We start from the raw sequence: 22,119 nt of genomic DNA, 5'->3' as shown, positions 1-22,119 counted from the left end.
AGGCAGACCCAGCTTGCTGTGCTGCCGAAAGGTTATCAGCAGCTCCAGCTTGACTTGGCCTTGGCCCTGCCCTGTCTCCCCAGGAGTCTTGTCTCTCCCATATCCTAGGATGATCCCAGTGGGGGTGGCCCCAATGGCCTGCAGAGAAATGGGCTTGCAGCTGTGACTAGAAAGACAGCTTTACCTGTCTATCAGTGTTGCCACTCCCCCCAGCCCCGGAAAGCAAGCAAAAACGTATTACGGTTGAGTCGATGCCCATTCAAACTACTGGCATCGAGTTGATGCTGACACATAGCAGTGTCAGTGCCGACCATACGACAGGGTAGAACCGCCCCTCTAAGTTTCCGATGGAGAGCCCCATCTTTCTTCTGAGGAGCGGCCTGGTGGTTTTGAACTGCCAAATTTGTAGCTAGCAGCCCAACGCATAACCACGGCACCAACCACCGGGCTCATTGGCTGGGCCCAGGCCCCCCCATTTCCCCAGCCAGGTTAATGTCCCTTACTAGTATTTGCTGTGAAAAAGCCTTGTTGCTAACGGGGTGGGAGTAGGGGTGGGGGTCAGGGTGGGAGTAGGGGTGGGGGTCAGGGTCAGAGTAGAGGTGGGGGTCAGGGTGGGAATTAGGGGTGGGGGTCAGGGTCAGGATGGGAGTAGGGGTGGGGGTCAGGGTTGGAGTTGGGGTGGGGGTCAGGAGTGTTTCCTGAGACTCAGACCTGAAGGGGGCAGTTATACAGGGAAGAGGGACTTGGAACACAGAGGCTGTTTTTTGAAGGGCACCCTTGAGCCCTCCCCTCACCCTTTCCATGTGTCTAATTCCATGACATTGCTTACATTCTCCCTCCAGTGGGGCCACTGTTGTGCCTGCCTTTCCCACCATGCATGTCAACTCAGTCACCCCTGGACAACAGCGCCTTCCTCTGACCCCCGGCAAGCACAAATAACCTGGCTCCTATGTAGCTGCGTGTTTCATAGCGAGACAATCGGCTGGTGTCTTCGCTCTCTAATGCTGCCGCAACGGAAATACCACAAGCTGGTGGATGTAACAGATCCTTGTTTTCTGAACCCAGGAGGTTGGCCGCCTGAACCCCAGACCCCAGCAGGCCATGGCTCTGGGGAAACATCTCGGCCTTTTTAGCTTCTGTTTCTTAGAGATTTCACGGGACATGGCATCCATCCTGCCCCCATCTGGTCTTTTTTTTTGGCTGCTTGCTTAATCTGCTCTTTGATAGCTCAAACCCCAAAATCAAACCCACTGCCACAGAGTCAATTTCAATCAATAGCCACCCAATGCTGGCTCTCCCACGGCACCCCTCTTGAGGAACAGACAGCCTCACCTTGCTTCCAATAATCCGGGGTGAGCGCCTCATTGCAAGATATCCAATCACATTGGGACCATCCTCTTTGCCATGTCAGCTGCCGTCTCCACAGGTGCTGGGGCAGGAGGACTCAGGCCTCTCTGATTGCTCTGTCCACTGGAGGGAGCGTGTGGACAAGGTGATGAAGAGCTGAGAAGTCACCTTGGGAAATCTGTCTCCGCTTATATGTCGAGGAAACAAACACTTGAGGTTTCTGATCTTCATGGAGGCTGGGGACCCTAAGGAAGAGACAACTTCCATCTGGAATCAAGGGGCTAGACCAGCGGTTCTCCACCTGTGGATTGCAACCCCTTGGGGGGGTCAAATGACCTTTTCACAGGGGTCGCCTAAGGCTATCGGAAAACACATATATCTGATGGACTTAGGAATCAAGACACCGCTCTTCTATCCGTCTCCAGGTGGGTCCACCCACATACAGATACACCCACATATGAGTACCCGGCGTGAAGACTGTTACCCATGCTACACCATGCTTCAAGACAAAATCTCATTGATTTGTAATTAGAAACAAATATTTCACAATATATAATTGCATATTTTTTGATGAATCACTATGCTTTAATTATGTTCAATCTGTAACCATGAAAATACATTCTGTATATCAGATATTTACATGACAATTCAGAACAGTAGCAAAATGTACAGTGATGAAGTAGCAATGAAAATAATTTTATGGTTGGGGGTCCCCACAACATGAGGAACCACATTAAAGGGTCTCGGCATGAGGAAGGTTGAGACCCACTGGGCTAGATGATCCCATTTCAACTAGGATATCGTTACTTCCCAGTTACCTGAGAAGCTGGGTAAGACCTCTTATCCTACACTGGAAACAGGACAGGGCCAAGTAGCCTGAGAACTAAGTCCCAGGATTAATGCCTCTGCCCTCGAATGAGAGCCAGGGGAGGACTTCCTGAGACTGTAAAGTGATCACAGCATTTCCTTCCCTCAAGGGGTGCATCCCTCAGGGTCTCCACCTTCACTGGACAAAGATTGAGCATTGGGTGGCAGGGGGAAAAGGGTCCCCAGCGGGAAGAAGTATCCCAGGTAGCAAAACCTAATGGTTTTGCCATGCAACTATTTCCATCTTGGGCGGCTTTGTGCTCCGAAGGGCAGCCTGGACTTGGGGGCTCCATGCCTTGTGGTGGTCATCTTGAAACTCGCCATCATTTGATCTTTGAACATGTGTTGTTCCTGAAATGCCACGGGCCGACGGAGTATGGGCTGCCGGTTCGGCCTCTGGCCACCTCTCTGGATTGGCCTCTCTCTGCCAGCTCCCCAGCCTGGACCTGGTCATAAGCACCACACTCTTCCCCAGCGGTGGCCTGTGCCCAGGCATGGGGAAGGGTGGAGGCGGGACAGGGTTGGACACATGCACTCTGTGCACCAAGCTGTGGTGCTGAACTCCCGGTGCCTCTTGCCCCGAGAGCACCACAGTGACCAAGAAAGCAAGACATCGCCCAGCACATTGAAGACGCCATGACAAAGTGGAGGGCGTGTGGAAGAACAGCACTTTGTTCCTGCTTCTTGGACCCTGGTCCCAGGAGACACCGCAGAGCGGGTCCTCTCACCTGCAGGTCTCTGGAGAAGGAGGTGGCTGTCAGTTGCCAGGGGGCCGGCTCTGATGCCCGGTGTCCCCATGTGTAATGAACGAAATGTTGTCCGGTCCTGTGCCGTTTCCATGGCTGTTGACGTGAGGGCATGTTTCGGAAAAGCATACCAAACGGAAGTGTTTCTGATGGGCTGTCCCAAGTCCCATGGGGTACAGACTAGAGCTGCCCACGTAGACTTTGCTTGACTGTACGCTATGAAAACAAACTCCCCCAGGTTTGGCTTCCATGGCACCCCTAGGTGAATTTGAACTTTGAGAACTTCACACAAATGATTTCGTTGGACCACTCAAGACCCAACCCAAACCAAAGTCACTGCCCTCGGATCCCTTCTGACTCAGGGCAACAGACACGACTCAAGCGTGTGTGCTATGGGGGAGCATTTCCACTCGCACCCCTTCTGGCTCCGTCTGTCTGGCCCCGCTGTAGGTGTCCAGGGAAAGAAGATGAATGGGTGGGGCAGGAGGGGGAGGGGGAGAGGCACAAAGAGGCCTAGAGACAGTAGATGTCACCAAAGGGTTTATTGGCGCCCAAATCCCATCACCTTCCACTACCAACTACCTGTTGACTACAGGCTCTAATCATCTCTTCCACCAAGAGCTGGGCCAGGCTCCAAGACCCAAGAAACCTTCAAGAGTGGTCTCAAGGTGTGGGGGACCGTGATCCTGAAGAAGAAAGGGTCTATGGTGGCAAGGAGGTGACCAATTACTTGACGGTCTGACCAGCCTGTTCTAGAAGGCACTGTTCATGTCACCCCTACTTTGGTGGATCCAGGGGTGAGGGCATGTCTATGTACTGGGATTTGGGCTGTGAGGGACAGGAAGGGCTGTGAGAATCTCAGTCAGCAGTGAGAGGGCGGGTGGACACCTCGGCACCCCGAAATCATCCAAATGGAGAGAGGAAGAGTTCTCAGATTGGGGGGGGGGCAGAGACGGCTGGCGCATCTCAGAAGTTGTTGTCAATATTCCAGACATCCCCACCAAGTGCGTTGGCTGCTCCCTGCAGTGTCCAGGTGAGCAGGGCCAGCTGGCGACGGAAGCGGCTCTCCTGGAAGCCTAGGCTGGGTGCTACCCCAGGGGGGGAGCCCCCCGGGCGGGCGGAATCATCCTTTCGAAGCAGCCTGAGATGGTCCAGCAGGGCATCGAGGGTGTGGTCTCCATGGCCCAGGAAGATGTGACGGAATGGGGAGTCAGCCGGCGACACGTACTGGGACAGGAAGTAGTACTCTACCTGCACCGAGTGGAATCAAGTTAGTGGGGTCCCTGTCCCGGGAGTGAAGGCTGAGCAACTCCTTGTGCCCGCCAGCAATCCCTAAGCAAGCTTGGCACCTGCCACCAGTGACTGCTGAGCCCTGAAATGTGTGTCCAAGTGGCGTCCCTGGGTGATGCAGGCGGCTAACATACTCACCTGTAAGCTTAAAGCTTGGAGATTGAAATCCACCTAGACGCACTACGGATGAAAGGCTGACCATCTACTTCCGAAAAACCAGCCATCTTAAACCCTACGGCACATCATTTCTCTCTGACCCTTATGAAGGTTCCCCCTAAGTCAGAATTGACGCCTCGACAGCTAGCTGCAGGTTTTAAGATGCTGGAGCTTGTAGAGCTGCTTTGCTAAGCCCCACCTACTTTCAGTTATCCAATCAGAGAATGAGCATTTCATGACATCACTGGTAGGTGAGCAGAGCACCCCCTCCAGATGTTTTGGGTTCTATCGCTTCTGTCTTTCATGCCTGCCCCTGGGTCTCCCCAGTCTTCCTTCCTCATTCATTTACTTCTCTGCTAAAGCTCAAAGAATAACCTACTGTCCTGCAGTTACTTTTCTGGATCCCTCCCCATATGCCAGCCATTACACTCACCTCTGCCAATCTCTACAGCTCCCAATCAGTTACTGTCCCACCCATCTCTCCAGAGATGGCCTCAGCACTTGCCGAGGTCTCCCATCCGTGGGCAGGTCACAAGGTTCAACCTCAGCCCTGTGTTCTCTTGCCCTACAGCCTAGGGGTTGCCAAATCTGGCTGCATACTTGGACCACTTGGGGAAGATTTTAAAATGATCGTTGCCTGGGCATCACAAGGTCAGCGGTTCAAACCTACCAACTGCTTTGCAGAAGAAAAAGAGTGCTTTCTGCTGATGGAGACTTCACCCCTGGGAAGCCCCAAGAAGCAGGTCTGCTTTGTCCTCTAAAACACAGGAGGGCATTTTAGTGAGTTGTCTCTAGAACGGTCTTGCACATTCATCTCCTGAAGACTTTTAGAGTGTGATCACAGAGAGAGCTCGCCCAAGGCCCCTGTCTTCTGCAGTGACTTCTGGGGGGACAGTTCCCAAGTCTACTGGTCTTTGTACCCACCGTCACTCGACCTAGTGACAGCCTCACGCACATGTTGGCGCCCACATTCTGAGTCCTGCTCTCACGTTCCCTCTGAGTAACCATGGTATTCTCAGCCACCAGACTCTCAACCTCAAAAGCTTTCTGGTAGACTGCCTGGTTTCTCTTTCAGTTCTGCCACCATTTATGTGGGAGCCCTGGTGACGTAATGGCTACGGGTTGGGCTACTAACTGCAAGATCAGTAGTTTGAAACCACCAGCTGCTCGACAGGAGAAAGACAGGGCTTTCTACTGCCGTAAACCGTTAGTGTCTCAGAGGGCAATTCTATCCACAGGGGCGATTCTACCCTGTCCTATAGGGTCACAATGAGTCGGCATCGACTCCCTGGCAGTGAGTTAGGAGGGGGTTATTCTTTTTATCTATGTGGTGTTGGGTAAGTTACGTCATCTCTCTGAGCTTCTGGATACAGTACTGGAAACCACACAGTGCTTCGAGGAGGACTATGGGAGAAAATGAAGCACATGGCAGATGGCTACTATTATATTTTCCTCCCTCCTCCTCCCCTGCCCAACATCCAGTCTGTCTGCTTCTCCCTCCAAGTGCCTCACACCAGCGAGGTTCCCGCCTACACAGGTCTGCTGCCACCTTACCTAGAACTCAGCAGCATCATTCCATCTTCAAGTCCGCTTACCTGGCAGCCCAAAGCCTAAAATTCCACTTGGCTACATCCCTTCCATGCTCAACATCTGGAAAACACATCTGGCCCTGACCCCTAGGGCTCTCGACTGTTGGTTCCTAGCCCGTTTGGAGTGACCCTCCTGCTGTGGGTCCAAGGGACCTCCGTTCCAGCTCTGCTGGGCCACTCCCTGCTCCCAAGGACAATTAGACCCACTTCACAATCACACCCTTAGCTTGGCCCTCCCTCGCCACCTGGAAATGTCCTCCCTACTTCACACTGGCCCCAGTTCTGTCTGTTCCAGGCCCAAGGCCATCCAGTCAAATTCCTATCAACGACCTGATAGGACAGAGCTGCCAATGCTGTAATCTGGACGGAGCCGACAGCTACCTCTCGCTCCCACTTAGCAGCGGGCGGGTTCTGACCGCCGACCTTTCAGTTCACAGCTGACGAGTGGAGGGCTCTGTCCACAGCACCACTACGGGTCCTCTTTCTGTGATGGAGCAAACAGTAACCATGTGCGGCTTTGCCGGCCATGTGGGCTTGTTGCAACTCGGCCACTGTTACACTGAAACTGACGTGGGCAATACGTCAACCACTAATCAAGGCTGTGTTTTGCAATAGGGCTTTATTTACAAAAACAGGTGGCAAGTAGAATTTTACCAGCAGGCTGCTTGCTCGTTTGCCAGCTCCTGGTCTAGGTCAAAAGTCCCCTGTGCCTGGCACAGTCTTTTCCTCTCAGGGGTAGGGGGAGGTGTCATGTTGCATTCTTGGGGTTACATTCTACAAAGCTCACTGCCATTGAGTCCCCTCTGACTCTCAGCAACCTGACAAGACAGCGTAGAACTGCACCTGGGAGGGCCTGAGACACTGGAACTCTTTACAGGAGTAGAAAGCCCTGTCTTTCTTCTGCGGAGTGGCTAGTGGTTTTAAACTGCTGACCTTGCAATTAAGCAGCCCAACGTGTAACCACTCTGCTTCCGGGAAGGGAAGGGGAGTAAGAAGCAAGGTTAAGAAAGGACAAGATGGGCAGGCTTATAAACCGAAAGCAGGAAGGAGAGACACTAAGGGAGGATGGGCAGGGAGGGGCGTACAGAGGGAAAAGCAAGGGACAAGAGAAACGTGAACCTGGAAGAGGCAGACATGCTCACTCTGAAAACGCGGTGTGTGTGTGTGTGTGTGTGTGTGTGTCTGTGTGTACACACTGAGTTCCCTGTGTGTATTTCCAGGGGTGCTGCCCAAGGAGGGACTCCATGCTCACTCCGGGTGGTCCTGCTTACACGTCTGCATCACCGACCTTCCCTCAGGACCCACGTCCCAAGGTCAAAAGCCTGAGGGATTGCCCTTCCTGGGTTGAGGAACCAGGAAGAAGGGTCGGTGTGCCTGGAGATGTGTGAAGGGGACAAAGTATTCCAAGTGAAGCACAAGTGAGAAGCAGGACAGGGAGAGAGGATTCAGCTTTCAGGTGGCACCTCCTCCCCGAATCCTGCCATCAGCCTCGGGGGAAGTTTGCTATGCTCTCTGAAGCCTTTAGTCCTGTGGGTCCCAGAATACAGGCTCATCTGTTCCCCTCCAGAGGGAGGCGGCTGTGTGTGTTGATCACCCCAGCTTTGCCACCTGTTGACCAGGTGAGTGAGTGTCACTAGGGGGCTGCGTGTCCTCCCCTGTCCCATTTCTTCCCTTTGAGGGCCCTGGCTCGATGGTTGCTCAGGTCCTCCAGCCTGGCCAGTCTGAGAGCATTACATCCAGCCCTAGCTATGCATGCTTCCAGGTCATGGATCAGTCGGCCCTTCCAATCAATATGGCAGCATGGAAGGAGGAGAGGGGAGGCCGGAGGGGGCAGAAAGGAGAGGAGAGAGGAGAGGCGCCTTGGCCCTGCAAGTGGGGGGACCCCAGCCCAGACCCTCTGCAGACCGAGGGAGGAGGAGGGGGCGCGGGGCGGGGCCTCACCCGCATAATGCGCACGTTGTACATGCGGGTCAGCCGCTCGTCGTTCTCCTCCGAGCTGTAGATCTCTTTCCGCAGCTTCTCGGCCGCGCGGATGTAGTCCCCCCGCGCCGAGTACACCCACTGCAGGGTCAGCCCGCGGGCCTGGGGGCGGAGGCGCGGGCTGGGGCAGGCAGCCAGGGGCCAGGACCCAGGTCCGGACCGTGGCAGGGGAGGTAGGTGGGTAGGGGCGCCGGGAGGTGGGGGGGAGTGGGCACGATGTCGGAGGATGGGCCTGGCAGGTGGTAGCAGGGGGCAAGGGCAAAGAGAGCTGGGGGCAGAAAGAGGACCCCTGGGGTGGGGTGGGAGTGCAAATCCCTGGGGGCAGGGGTGGGTACCAGCTGGGGCCTAGGGACCCAAGACTCCAGAGATGGAGGGGAGGAGGGGCCTAGGCAGCATTTTAGGCGGAGGTAGCGCCCCCACCCCACCCCAGAGGCGGGCATCTTGCACCTTGAGATCCCCAGAGAACTCGTTGAGGCTGCCAATGTGCCTGAGGACCACGTCCCCGTAGCAGCCGAAGTCCAGAGGCAGCAGGTGGTCATGGCTGAGTCGGATGAGGAGTTGGCCAGCAAGTTGGGCCACCGCCTTGGCGACGGCGGGCAGGCGGCCTCGCAGCGCGGCGTGCAGGTTCTCGTACGTGTCCTCCTTGGTGTGCAGGTACGGATACACCGGGCCATCCTGCCGGGACAGGGCGGCGCTGGACATGGGCGCAGCGGGGCCGGGCTGTGGGGCGGGCGGTCTGCGGCCCCGGACAAGGAAGGCTCACCTCCGTGAAGGAAAACTCAACAGCCGGGACACCCGCAAAGGCGGTGAACGAGTAAGCGCTGCTGTCCATGGGCAGGGGCTGGATCCTGAGGACAGGCAGGTAAGGGGGGGCTCGGTGGGCTTCCCTCCTCAAGCCTCCCCACCGCAACCCCTCCGGCCCCCTACTTACACCTGCGCATCCCCGCTGGGGCTGGAGAACACCTGCTCGTAGAGAGTCTGCCCACTGCGGTTAGGAGAGTCCACCTGCCAGTAGTGAGGGGGGGTCCCTCCCGCAAGTCAGGCTTGGCTTGGCCAGCTTCCCGTCTCCCACAGCACCCCCTGCTCCCTGCGACCCTCGCCTGCCTGCTTCAGGATACTCTTGATGAGGTTGGTCAGCAGGGGGCTGGTCTTGACATGTAGCTTGTTATTCCCTGAAGAGAGAGAGAGAGAGAGAGAGAGAGAGAGAGAGAGAGAGAGATGCCAGGTTCAAGATCGCCCCCCCCTTTGGGGACAGGAGCGGGAAGGGGGGACCCAGCTGGTGGCACTGCCCGCCTCACCCAGCACGGCTTTGTCCAGGCTCACATAGACCACAGCTTTGAGGTGCAGCACGCTCAGGTAGCCCTGTGGGTGAGAGGAGTAGAGTGTGCCCCCCTCACCCAAATGCCTTTCTCTACCGCCCAGCCACCCTGCTCAGGATCCCAGCATCACCTCCAGCCACTCCACGGAGCCCACATTCCCAAAGTCGCCTCCATCCCAGCTAATGAAGAGAATACTTCTCCGGGGCCGGAAGCCTGGGGACAGGAGAGAGAGAGAGAGGAGAATGAGTTCCAAGCTAAGTCCCTGGTCCCCTGGGTCCCCTCCTACCCAATCCAGACTCCTGCTTAATGTCACTCTGAAGTACTGCCACGACTTTCATTTTCAGAGGAGGGAATGGAGGGGAAGTGGCTTGGCCATGGCCAGGCAGCTAGAATGTGGGAGAGGCAAGTCTGAAACCTAGGCCTGAGGCTTGCCCTCCGGCCAGATGTCCTCACTGCCTCCCAGCCCAGTCCTGGCTCAGGCCACAGCCCTGTCCCACCCCACCCTGTCCTCCTAGGCCCGGACCTTACCTTTGCTCACCATGGAGGACACAGTCCGAACGAGCTCCAGCAAGATGGCAGTCCCCACAGCTGAGTTGGCTGCTCCTGGGCCCCAGGCGTCCCTCTGGGCTCCGATGACAACGTAGTGGTCTAGGGGAGGGGATGGTTGAGGCCTCTTAACACGGGCAATCAATCCCTCAAGGTGTCTCCTTCTATGTGGGGCAGGAGTGGAGGGGCCCAGTGCATCAGCTCTCCTGGCCCTCCCCAATCTCCATCACCTTACCCCATCACATCTGCCCACAGCCCTGCAGTCCTTAAAGAAACCTGCTCCTTCTTCCCTGGTCCTGTCTGGACAACTGGCTCTAGCAGCAGGTGCCAGGCAGCATTCTCTCCTTGGTGAGCAAGGTCGCACTGTTCACCAGGTGGTGGCAGGTTTTAAATCCCTCATCACCCCTCCCTCACCAGCATCCTGCTCACCAGGGGTTTCCCTGCCCCCTCTCTCACTCTCATAGGCATCATGCTCTTCTACAAAGGGCTGCTCCCCTCACTCCACGCTCCTGCTCAAGAACCTTCATGATGCTCGAAAGGACCATCTGTCCACTAGGACCTCTTTATCCTACTCTGCTGGAACACCATCCAGCAGGCTTGCTCACCTCCAGTGCCAGGGGACTCACTACTGTGTAAGACTTCCCTACGCCACTTGAGGGCAGGTGGTCTCCTCACTGTCATGTCCCTTAGGCCCAGTCCCAACTTGTCACTTCAGTTAAAGCTGCCCTTCCCTCCCCTGGGCACTGCGCCCACTTCCCCTGTGGGCCTCCTGCAGGACCCTGTGTCACTTGGGCCAGGGTGTAGAGAGGTGGCTCTTCTCAGAGCTCGGGATGCCGGGTGAGAGAGCACACCTGGCTCAGAGCGGCCCTCGATGCAGCCAAAGATGTTGCTGATGGGAGTGGAGGCCCTGCGGTTGTTGACTCTGAGGTGCAGGGTTGGTCCGGGACCCAGGCGGTAAGGGGACTCTGGGAGGTGGCCCTGCCATTCCTGAGGAGCCACAGGGCCTCCCAGTTTCCTGGAGAACAGTGGGGCAGAAGGGAGCAGGTGTAGCAGAGAGACCTGGGCCACAGATGGGTCCAAAGCCCCCTTTCTGCTCTTTCCTTACCACCCTCTGCCTCAGCACCCTGGTTGGGGGAGCTGTGCAGCCAGGACTCCCAGATAGGTGTGCAGGTTGCCTCCTACCCAAGAGATGAGCCGGGTGGGGTCTGCAGCTGGAATCTGGCTGTGGTTCCACTCCCCACTGTGGGCCTCAGAAGAGGCTGCAAACCCACCCCTCCTCAAGGAAACATTCAAAAACCTCACTCTCATTGAGTCAATTCCAGCTCATAGTGACCCTCTAGGCCAGAGTAGAACTGCTCCTGGGGGTTTCTGAGACTAAAGCTTTTTGGAAATAGAAAGCCTCCTCTTTCTCCTGACGAGCGGCTGGCGGTTTTGAACCGATGACCTTCTGGTTTGCAGCCCAATGACACATAACCCACCGTGCCACCAGGGCTCTCTACCCAAGGAAGAAGCGCCTTTTTTTACTACTTCACTCCAAGGCTCCCCTTGGGCTGCTGCAGCCTGGCCTCTTCCTCTCCTGGGTGGTAGGTGACCCTCACCTCAGCAGGCGGGAGGCAATGTCGGCGCTGATGGGCTGGGCTGGGATTCTGGGGAGGCCAGAGGACTGGACTGGAGGAAACTGGGTTTGATTGAAGGAGGGGAAGCCGGGCGTGTAGGGGTCCCCAGTCCCCATGTGCACCTGGAGGGAGCGGGATGGATGCCCACATTCAAACTGTGGACAGACCTCCAAGGAGAGTAGCATGCCAGTCCTGCCCAAGGCCAGGAGGTGCTCCCTGGGTCTCCAGACTCACATGTCCATATAGAGCCCGGTGCCTGGACAGGCTTAGCTTGTGTGAGTCCGAGGACAGGTCCGCTGGGTCAGGGTAGATGAGCACTCCTCGGGCCCCAAAGTCCTGGGCCCAGGCCACCTGGGAAAGAGAGGTGGCTATACGAGTCCTTCTCCGGGGAAAAGGGGTTTATTAGGGTAGGAGAAATGAGAAACAGCAACGGTGGCTCCCACCACCCCAACACATATACTTCTGTCCCCCTACATCTGGCCAGGCTCTACCCGGAGGCTCTGATCTCGTCTCTTCCCTACCAATATGTTCTCACAGTCCCCTGAAGTCTATCTTTCCCTCGTTTATCGACCTCCTAGCTGCTTCCAGTCGGCAGGGCCCTCTGGGGGCACAGGCCCACACCTGCCTCCCCACGGGCCTCACCTTCTGGGCAAAGCTGACCATCCCCACGCGCACCAGCAGGAGGTGACCCGCCGGCTCCACGCCCTGGGCGCGCAGCAACTGCAAGTCCTCGGGCCGCCCGTAGTGGGCGTACACCAGCTCGCCCTGCGGAGATGGAGAAGGGGGGCTGAGGCGTGCCCACCTCGACCAAGAGTCAGGGCGACCTGCACCCCGGGGGTGGGACCGGCCGCGCTCACCGTGACGTTGCCCGTGGCGCTGTAGGGACAGTAGACCTCGGGGTCTTCCAGAGGCAGCTGCTCCCCGTCCCCACCGGCCTCACCTACCCAGCTCAGGGTGTTGGGGTGTTCCCTGTAGAGTCGAGCAGGGCGGGCGAGGGGGTGAGCGAACCCCCCCCCCCGCCGCGGGCCGGCCTCCGCGCCCCCTCCACTCTTTGGCCTGCCGGTGCTCACGGGTCCGGGAACTGCAACCCCACGTAGTGTGTGTCCGTCCACACGTGGTCCAGCCGCTGGCGCGAGAGCTCCGTGCGGAGGTCCTGAACCAGGGCGGCCATGCCCGCAGAGCCGGGCGCCCGTTGCCGAGAGCTGGTTTCCCTAGAAGGAGAGGCACGGATGGGACACCCGAGGATGAGGGCGATGGAGGAATGCCCCAGGTCATGGATGGTGAGGGGCTTCTTAGTCTCAGACTCACCTCTGACCCATTCCCTCCGCCTCATGACCCAGACTACATCCCAGCTTCTCCTGGTGACCCTTCTGCTTAAAAGGCTTAGCTGCCCCTAGTGAGGGAGGGGATCAGGGTATTCCTGGCTCAGACTAAACTCACCAACCGTACCATGGCACCAGCGCCAGGCTCCTCCCAGCACATCCTGGCCTGAGCTTTGCCCAGGCTTGAAAACATTTACCTTCCAAAGTGCTAACTGCACTTGGGAAACAGACCCCTGCCCCCTTCCCCACTGACCTCCCTGCCCCCTCCCAGCTCCCAACCCCTGCTACTGCCCATCCTCCAACAGGGACGCCTTACTCCAAAGCAGCGGTTCTCAACCTGTGGGTCGAGACCCCTTTGAGGGTCAAAGGACCCTTTTACAGGGGTCGCCTAAGACCATCGGAAAACATGTCTTAACGATGGTTTTAGGAACCAAGACACCAACACGGCTTCTCTATCTGTCTCCAGGCAGGTCTACCCACATGCAGACATGCCCACCTATGAGGACCCGGTGTAAAGACCCAAGCTACCCCATGCTTCAAGACAAAATTTCATTTACTTGTCCCTAGAAATAAATATTTCACAATATAGAATGACATCTTTTTGTGTGTGTGATTCATCAGGATGCTTTAATGATGTTCAATTTGTAATAATAAAAATACATCCTGCCTATCAGATATTCACATGACGATTCATACCAGTAGCAAAATTTCAGTGATGAAGTAGCAACGAAAATAATATTATGGTTGGGGGGTCACCCCCATAGGAGGAGCTGTAGGAAAGGGTGGCGGCATCTGGAAGGTGGAGGACTCCTGGAAACTCAACTGAGCCTTCTTTGGTAGCAAGCCTTTGTTAACCTGCAGTTTCCCTGCGCTCTGTTTAAAGGTCATCAGTTCGAAACCACCAGCCTCTCCGAGGGAGAAAGATGGGCTTTCTACTCCTGTTTACAATTGCGGTCTGGGAAACTCACTGGGGCAGTTCTACCCGGTCCTATAGGGTCACTAGGAAAGGCCGTTTGGGGTTACTGCCTTTCCTATCACTTATTCCACCTGCACCCTTTCCCCTCAACATCTTGACAGAAGACCTATGCTATCTCTTGGTTTGATAGAAACTCTTGAAGAGACCTACCTTTCCTGTGCCTGTGGCTCCACTTGTGAAACTGTGACAACTTCCCCCTTAGGAGAAGCCCATGCTGTCCAGTTCCACCACCGCCCTACCTCTTCTCACTTCTGTTATCTTCCTGCACTCTCAGTGAGGATTTTGGAATTTGGCATCTGGTTTCTCCTTCTCCTCTCCCGCCCAAGATGCACTCTGCTTCTGCGCGCCTTCAAAACCCATGTGGACAATGCCCCGTGATTCAAGCGGCCTTGCTTTGTCTTCTCACAAGGGCTCTTCCACTCCATGCCCCAAGTGCCTGCCTGTCTCAGTTCCATGCCTAGCCCATCTCGACCCCATCCGGAAGCGCAAGTTAGATTGAAATCACACCTGATCATCAAAACAAAACTGCCATCGAGTGGATGTGGATTCATAGCGACCCTACAGGACGGAGTAGAACTGCCCCTGTGGGTTTCCAAGCCTGGAACTGTTTATGGCAGTAGAACGCCTCATCTTTCTTCCATGGAGCAGCCGCTGACCACCTTATGGTTAGCAAAGAGACCACTACCCCACCAGGGCTCCTCTGACACCTGATCATAGGTGTCCGTTATCGTGGAATTGATAACCACTAGGAAGCCTAGCTGGCACTAAGAAATAATAAACTCGATCTGCAATTTGCATCGACCTTTCAAGCACAGTGTTCCTCTTCAAAAAGTTTATCTAAATTAAAAACACATACTGGTCCACACCAAGATAACTGTGCGGCCAGCCCAATGTTTCCCCCCACCTCCCCCACCTCCATCCCCCCAGCAAAACACACAAGCAGAAACCAGCAGGACCAACTTTATCAGGACTCTGAAAAACCAGCAGCGAGTGATTATAGCAACCAAGCAAATGCTGAAGCCAAAAACCAACAACCAAAGTGGCATCTACGTAAATGCAGGAAAGCCATGTTTGTTAAGAACACATTACGCTCCACCGGTGTGCCTCTCTGCATAGCCACCTTAAAGCAGCAGTGTCATGCACTTCCCAAGGTGGAGCCTGGTCTCTAGGTCTAGCAGAGCAAAGATTTTATCCACCAGTCTGTGTCCGTCTGCCTGCAGGGCCGCAGCAAGGCTGTCATCATGGTTTAGCCTGTCTCAGAGTTCACACAGAGCAGAGAGACTGATGCTGTAACTACCCAAATCCTGCGCCTGCCTGCCAGTGTGGTTAAGGCATACAGTCTCAGTCACTACCATTGCATCAATTCTGACTCAGTGACCTTCAGGACAGAGGAGATCTGCCCCTGTGGGTTTTTGAGACTGTCGATCTTTTTTTATTTCCCACTAACATTCATATTTTGTTATTTTTTATACTCATTCTTTTAAAAAAGTTTTATTGGCATATAATTCACAAACCATACAACCCCATAGTTTAATCATATTAAGAAGAGTTGTACAATCACCACAAGCAATTTTAGAACCTTTTTTCCTTTTTTAGATGTTTAAAAACCTTTTATTGTGGAGCACATGAGGTTTACATTTTGGGTTATCTATCTATCTATATCTATCTATCTATCTATCTATCTATCTATCTATCTATCTATCTATCTGTTATTTAAAAAGCCAGGGGTAAAATTTTTGTCGTGGAACAAGCAAGAGGTACTTGCATCTAGAGCAAATTCAGGCTGGGTTAAGGGGGAGGTCAGCTGACCAAGTATCAAGTTCGATCCCAGATTGTCAATCTTTACAGAAGTAGAAAGCCATATCTTTCTCCCACAGAGTGACGAGTGGTTTGGAACTGCTGACCTTACGGTTAGCAGCCCAATGTCCATTCTGTAACCCACCATGCCATCAGACACCTTTTAGGCATAAATCTAGTAAAGACTAGAAAAAGTGGCTGGGGAAATAATTTCTTTGGGAAACTAAAGCTTCCAAAAGAACTATGTCTAAGAGAGATTTGAAACACACACACACACACACACACACACACACACACACACACACACACACCTAGGTAGAGACTCCTTTGAAAAAAGTTACACCTGGAAAAAAATTATATTTTCTCTTAGGCTGCTCCCTAGGCACAGTGCAAACCTTTTGATGGGCTGAATGAGAGTCCCAGTACGGAGTCAACGATCAGAGACCACGAGACCCACCTTCCAACTGTGGCATTTAAGGAAAGCTTTGGCAAAACACAAACTGAAAAAGGTACAGAGACTTGAGTACACATGTATTTAGGAAGGCACTCCTTGAAAAAATACAAAGTCACTAAGCTGATGTCTACAGCTTTCCACAATTAAAAAATAAACACAAAACACTAGCAAGCCCACAGGATGCAGAAGAATCTGATTTTCAGAGTTATCATAGAATAAACCAACATTTCATTTTCAACAAACAACTACGAGGCCTACAAAGAACTAAGGGAGGATGGATTCCGTAAAAAAACAAGATAAAGTGGCAAAAACCATCTCTGTGGAAGGCCACAGGCAGACTTTAAAATAACAAGACTTAATATGTTTGGAGAACTAAAGGAACGCATGGACAAGGAACTACAGAGTGTCTGGGAAACAATATCACGAACAAAGTGAGAAACTGATAAAGAAATAAACTTATAAAAAGGGGTCAAATATTGAAGGTGAAAAGGACAAAAAAAGCTAACATGTAAAAATTCACTGGCAGGATTAAGCAGCAGATGTAAGCTCACAGAAGAAATACTCAAAGAACTTGAAGCTAGAAAATGATATATCAAGTCTGAGGAGAAAATCAGAGTAAGCAAGAGTGAATGGGCCTACGCACTCATGAGTTCCATCCAGCTGACCAACACACGTCTAATGGGAGTCCCAGAAGGAGAGCAGAGGAAAGGGGCAAAGAAGAATATTTGAGGAAATATAGCCAGAAGAGATCACAAATTTGACAAAAGACATGAATCTACACATCAAGGTATTCAATGAACCCCAAGTAGGGTACACTTAAAGAGATCTACACTGAGACACTTTATAATCAAATTCTCAGAAATGAAAGATAAGCAAGAATCTGGAAAGTAGCAAGAAAGAAGCAAATCGTCCCATATAAGGGATCCTCAACGTGAGAAAACACCGAGTCCCCCTAACAAACGATGACGATGGAATGCAAATGAACAACACATTTAAGGTGCTGAAAGAACAGTCACCCAATAATTCTGTTGGCAAACGTGTTCTTGACAGATGAGGGCAAAGTGAAAACATTCCCAGAGAAACAAGGCTGAGGGAGCTTCTTACCACAGACTTGAGCTACGAGAGTCCTTCAAGTGGACATGAAATAAACACCAAACAGTAACTTGAAGCCACAGGAAAACAGGGACCAAAAAAAATCTCCAGGAAAGGTCGTTGTAAGGGTAAATATCAAGGCCAAGCGTATGGCCTTTGGGGTTTTATTCCACTTGTTATGCTCTACGTGACGTAAAAGACAACGCGTAAGCATAAACTTACGAGCACACAATACATAAAGATGTCATTTGTGACGACAATAGCCCTGTGGTAGCTACCAAAATCTGTTGTCAATTTGAGACTTAAGAGTGGAGAGGAGGAGTCTAGCCTGTCAATCAGGTCATAGCTTGATGACCTCATTTGGAGGTGCTAAGGAGATAAATAGCTCGCTGGAGAAAGGACACACACTCACTCTCTGGGAGACATATCAGCTGACAACACACATGGAACTATGTTAATGCCCTAAGCTGGAAGAACCATGTGGAGACCCTTGCCAGTGCTGAGATGCTTCCACCGCCACTGGATCCACAAGACTGTTCACCCACTGGCCTGTGATATTTCTGCATTTGGCATGATTACATGTGCTGCGTGAATCTGAAAAGGAATTTATAGACTGGCATTGGACATATGGGCCAATATCGGACTTGTGGACTTGATCTGGACTGGGCTGGGATGTTTTCTCAATGTTCAATTGCTTTTGTATATAAAGCTGCTTCTTATACACATGAGTGTCTATGAATTTGTCTCTCTAGTTGACCTGGACTAACACAAGCCCAAAGAAGGGGGAGAAGCAGTGTAGGAACAGAATTTTTGTTTGTTATTAAAGTTAAATTTTACCAATTTAAACTAAGTTTTTATAAATTTAGGATGTTGAAAATCCCTATGGTAGTCACAAAGAAAATATCTTTTAAAAAAAGGAAATATCTTAAATATATACCCATAATGTAAAAACAACGGAATTCAAATGCTTTACTATTAAAAAAAAAAAGTCAAACACAAAAGTGGGTAGTATTGGAATAAATGACCAAAAAGTGGAGGGCCACAGAAAACAAATAACACAGAGACAGAAGCAAGCCTTTCCTTAAATAACGACCTCAAATGTAAAACACATTGCCATCCAATAGATTCGGAGTCACAGCAACAGAGTAGACAGAGAAGGACAGAGTAAAACTTTTCATAAGGTTTCCAAGGGTGTCAATCTTTATGGAAGCAGCCCGCCACATCTTTATCTCATGGAGTGGCTGTGTGATCAAACATCCAGCCTTGGGTTAGCAGCTGGTGCTTCAACCAGCAGGACTCTGCTTAAAATGTAAATTGATTACAATAATCAACCAACTGGCAGAAATGAACTGAATGGATAAGAAAAACATGATCTAATACATGTTTTTGTATGAGACTCACTTTATAGCCAAGTTAAAAAAAATAAGTTGAAAGTGAAAAGAGTAAAAAAGTATTTCATGTAAATACTGAAAGAGAACTGGGGTGGCTTTCTTAATAGTGGGCAAAACAGCCTTAAGTAAACAGGATGTTACAAGAGACAAACATGGACATCATACAACGATAATGAAGTCTATTCTCAACATTTCCTGTGTTTTTGTTTGCTCACATTAGCGGGTATGTTAGAGGTGTTATGCCATTGGTGGCCCCCCTCGTGAAGTTGTGCTGTGTTACATTTTTCTGTGTTTTGGTCTATGCAACCTAGGACCAAAAAACCTATAGGGACGGCAAGTAGAATAAGGGTGGGTGGGTGGGAATACAGGGGTGGGGGTGGGGTGAAAGGGAGAGAATGTCTCCCCTCCCCCCAAAAAAGATATGTAATGATTCTACATATGCACCTAACAACCGAGCCCTCCCCAGCCCTCCAAAATGAAGCAAATACTGATAGAATTGAAGAGATATATAATTTTACAATAATAGTTGGGGCCTTCAACACACTACTTTTAGTAGTGGATAGAACATCTAGACAGAAGATCCATAAGGATATAGAGGACTTAAATTAAATCATACATCCAGTAGACTTAACAGACCTATATAGAACATACCACCGAAAAAATAATAGAATATACATTCTTCCCTAGTGCACATGGATGCTTCTCCTGAATCTACCTAGGAGCGAAATGCTGCCCTGTCCTGGCCTATTCCCTGATCGGTTTCAGATCAGACTTTTAGCTTATATGATTACCCACGAACCCAGGAGAACTCCTTGGGAAACTATTCCTGACCCAAAGGAGGGCTGGGCGACAGGACCTCTTATCAGGACCTATCTGGGTCACTCCTCAGAGGGAAGGGTGAGCGTGCAGCGGGACAAAGCATACAAGAGCAGCTTGGGCTGCAGGCTGCTGGCCAGGTTCGGTTGTCAGCCCCAAGATGTAGACAGGGGGAAGAGCGGGGAGATGTGCCCACAAATGCCTGCAAGTACTTGCTTTTTCTGATTCCCCAACATGCCCCTGTTCAGTCTTCAGAGCTCCCGCGTGGCATAGTGGATTACAAGTTGGGCTTCTAACTGCAAGGCCAGCAGTTTGAAACCACCAGCCGCTCCTCAGAAGAACGACAAGGCTTTCTACTCCCGGAAAGATGGGCAATCTCGCAAACCCACAGGGCAGCCCTCCTCTGTCCTCTAGGGCCTCTCCAATCAGAGCTGAGCCGAGGGCAGCTTTCTTGTTGTTGTTGTTTGTTGTTGTTGGAGTGCTCTCAGCTACCACAGATCCAAATCCAAGTTCCTCTGTTTCTCAAGGGTCTCTCAGAGCTGCTCTACTGCTGCCTGGCTGCTGGGCCCCTCTGTCCTCATTCAGCCACCCCCACAACCATGCCACCCCACGCCTGCCCTTCCTCCTCTCAGTTCCAGGTGCCTGCTGTTTTTCCCAGGACTGAGGTACTCGGGGGCGGGGGGGGGGGCAGGGAGGCAGGTGGCAGGGCTCAGAAAGGGGACCCCCAATACCAGGATCCTAAGTGAGGAGGAAGGGGGATTGCATCTGAGTGGAGGGAGGACATTTGAGGTGCCAGGAAGGGGACAGGCTATTCCTTACCTGATGGTGTCCTCCAGATGGCCCTCCCCCAGGAACTGATGGAACATGGTCTGGAGGTCCCGAAAGTACAACGGGCCCTGGTGGGGGTCTGGGCCTGGTTCATAGTTGACATCCTCGTTGACCACCAGCACGGCATCCCCACATGCCTGGCAGGACCCTCGAAAGGCCACGTAACCTAGGAGGAAGGCTGGCGGGCGGCAAGATGGGGATTCTTCGAATGTCCCCTCAGGATCCCAGCCATCTCCCCGCCCCCCCAGGCCCTTCACTCTCACCCCCAGTGAAGATCAGCAGGGCTGTCAAGACCAGGTAAGGGGTGGACCTTCGTCCTGCTGTTACCCAGGATCCCAGGGGTTTCAGCCTTGCTCCCGAGCCCCGGGCCTCAGGGCCCCTCAGCTCCATAGGGCAGAAGTGGACCACAGGCTGGAAGCCCTCCTCCCTGCTGTCACCGCCGCCACTGCTGCTGTCTTCTTCTTCCTCCAGGCTGCCCTGCTGGGGGCCTTCAACACGCTTGTAGATGGCCTGAGAGGTTCCGAGGGACAGCGCTTGCTGTGGGGGCAGGGTGGGCATGAGATGGGGACAAGAGGTCTGGGAGATGGAGAGGAAGCTGGCGAGAATGGACCAGCAGCCCTGGGGTGCCAAATGTGCAGAAGGTGGGGGAGGGATAAGGGCCTGAGAGGTGGTTGGGGGAGAGAGCCAGAGGCCAGAGGCCAGAGGGGAGGGACCAGGACATTGGCCAGACAGGGCCAGCAACCTGGGGTATTAGAGAGAGGCTGAGGGAACTAGTGAGAAAGCATAAGGCATCCCCTAACCCCACTGGGTCTTACCGCTCTCTGGAGTAGACCCCTGAGTCGCTCCATGCTCCTGCCCCTTCCTGCGGCTTGCTGGCTGCCTACCCTACGCAATGATAAACCGTTTGTGGGAGCCCCACAAAGGCCCTTATCAGCCCAGGCAGGGAGCCTAAGTCCTGAACATCCCCCCACCCCACAAGGGTGGGGAGAAGTACTGGCCTCAGCCAAGCCTTCCAGCAATGGTCCCCACAACCTAGGCCAGAGCAGGAGGACTGGCCTCCCCGGATAGTCTCTTCACAGCACTCCACAGCCCCATTCCTGCCCCCCCACCCCCGCGGCAATCAATTTGTCCCCCTTCAGGGCAGACTTTGCCCCTGGGTTACCGTCAGAAGTGGGGGAGGGGAACTGGTGTCTGGGAAGGGCAGAGAAATGGATATGCCCCCTCACCTCTGCAGCTTCCACCCCTACCAGTGTCCTTGGTGGGGGGGGGGGGGGGAAGTTCATAGTCTCCCACGTTCCCCAGAAAGAGCCACCCAGAAGAGCCTCTGCCCTGAGTCCCCTAGCTTGCAGCCCCTCCCCCTCCATGCCCAATAACCTATTAGGTCCCTTCCTCACCCTGGTGCCAGACGAAGTGGTATGGGCTGGGGGACTCGCTGTCTGGCCACACGCACGACTATCTCCAGCTAGTGCCTGGGGAGGGGTATGAGTGGAAGTCCATGGTCAGGGAGGGGCCAGCGCTCCAGGACTGGGGGTCCGAGTGTCTGAGATCTGTGGATCAGAGCCAAGGAGGCACTGCGTGAGGTGGACAGTACCAGCCCGCGCTAGCAGAGTGGATGGTGACCTTGGACAAGTCCCGATCCTCCAAGAGCACAGGCTCCTCTTGGGTGACAAGAAGTCTTGGGTCACCCAGGAAAGCCTGGGGCCTTGGGCCCTCTGAGTCTGATGAAGGACCACAAACCCTCACCCCAGAGACACACAGGGACAAACCGCTGAGTTTTATCTGCCAAGGCAGGCACGCGGGCAGGTCCCCAGCCAGCCCCCAGGAGACTAGGACAAGCACTAAGTGACGCGACCCCCCAGTGCCTACGGGCCCCACCCTGTTCTGTTACCGCGCAAGCCCCTGGGAAGGAAGAAAAGGCACAGCCACCGCTCACCTGAGCTGCAGGTCTCCAAGCTTAGAAATGCCTCTCCTGAGTCGCAAGACCCCA

General features: G+C 53.3%; 1 protein-coding gene across 1 annotated transcript; it reads right to left on the bottom strand.

Annotated features, from left to right (window-relative positions):
* Positions 1-3,926: 3,926 nt before the first annotated feature.
* On the bottom strand, positions 3,927-20,980 carry TFR2 (transferrin receptor 2). The gene is made up of 18 exons (XM_075528530.1): positions 20,948-20,980; positions 20,396-20,669; positions 20,124-20,310; positions 12,527-12,667; positions 12,314-12,425; positions 12,099-12,221; positions 11,691-11,807; positions 11,439-11,578; positions 10,692-10,855; positions 9,823-9,942; positions 9,425-9,507; positions 9,274-9,337; positions 9,080-9,147; positions 8,907-8,980; positions 8,739-8,823; positions 8,423-8,650; positions 7,937-8,077; positions 3,927-4,211 (listed from the first exon to the last, which is right to left on the bottom strand). Exons 1-18 carry the CDS (start codon positions 20,978-20,980, stop codon positions 3,927-3,929), a joined length of 2,439 nt encoding a protein of 812 aa, XP_075384645.1.
* Between the last annotated feature and the right edge of the window lie 1,139 nt (positions 20,981-22,119).

The sequence above is a fragment of the Tenrec ecaudatus genome, chromosome 12 (assembly GCF_050624435.1).
Source record: "Tenrec ecaudatus isolate mTenEca1 chromosome 12, mTenEca1.hap1, whole genome shotgun sequence".
NCBI classification, from domain to species: Eukaryota; Metazoa; Chordata; class Mammalia; order Afrosoricida; family Tenrecidae; genus Tenrec; species Tenrec ecaudatus.
Note: the sequence above shows the minus strand (reverse complement) of the source record. Positions and strands in the feature narration are given on the sequence as shown.

Coding starts and splice junctions, on each gene's coding strand:
- TFR2 (XM_075528530.1), bottom strand. CDS start 20,980: ATGGAGCGACTCAGGGGTCTACTCCAGAGAGCG. Junction 20,670..20,947: donor GGGGTCTACTCCAGAGAGCG/GTAAGACCCAGT, acceptor CTGCCCCCACAG/CAAGCGCTGTCCCTCGGAAC. Junction 8,651..8,738: donor TTGAGTTTTCCTTCACGGAG/GTGAGCCTTCCT, acceptor CTGTCCCGGCAG/GATGGCCCGGTGTATCCGTA.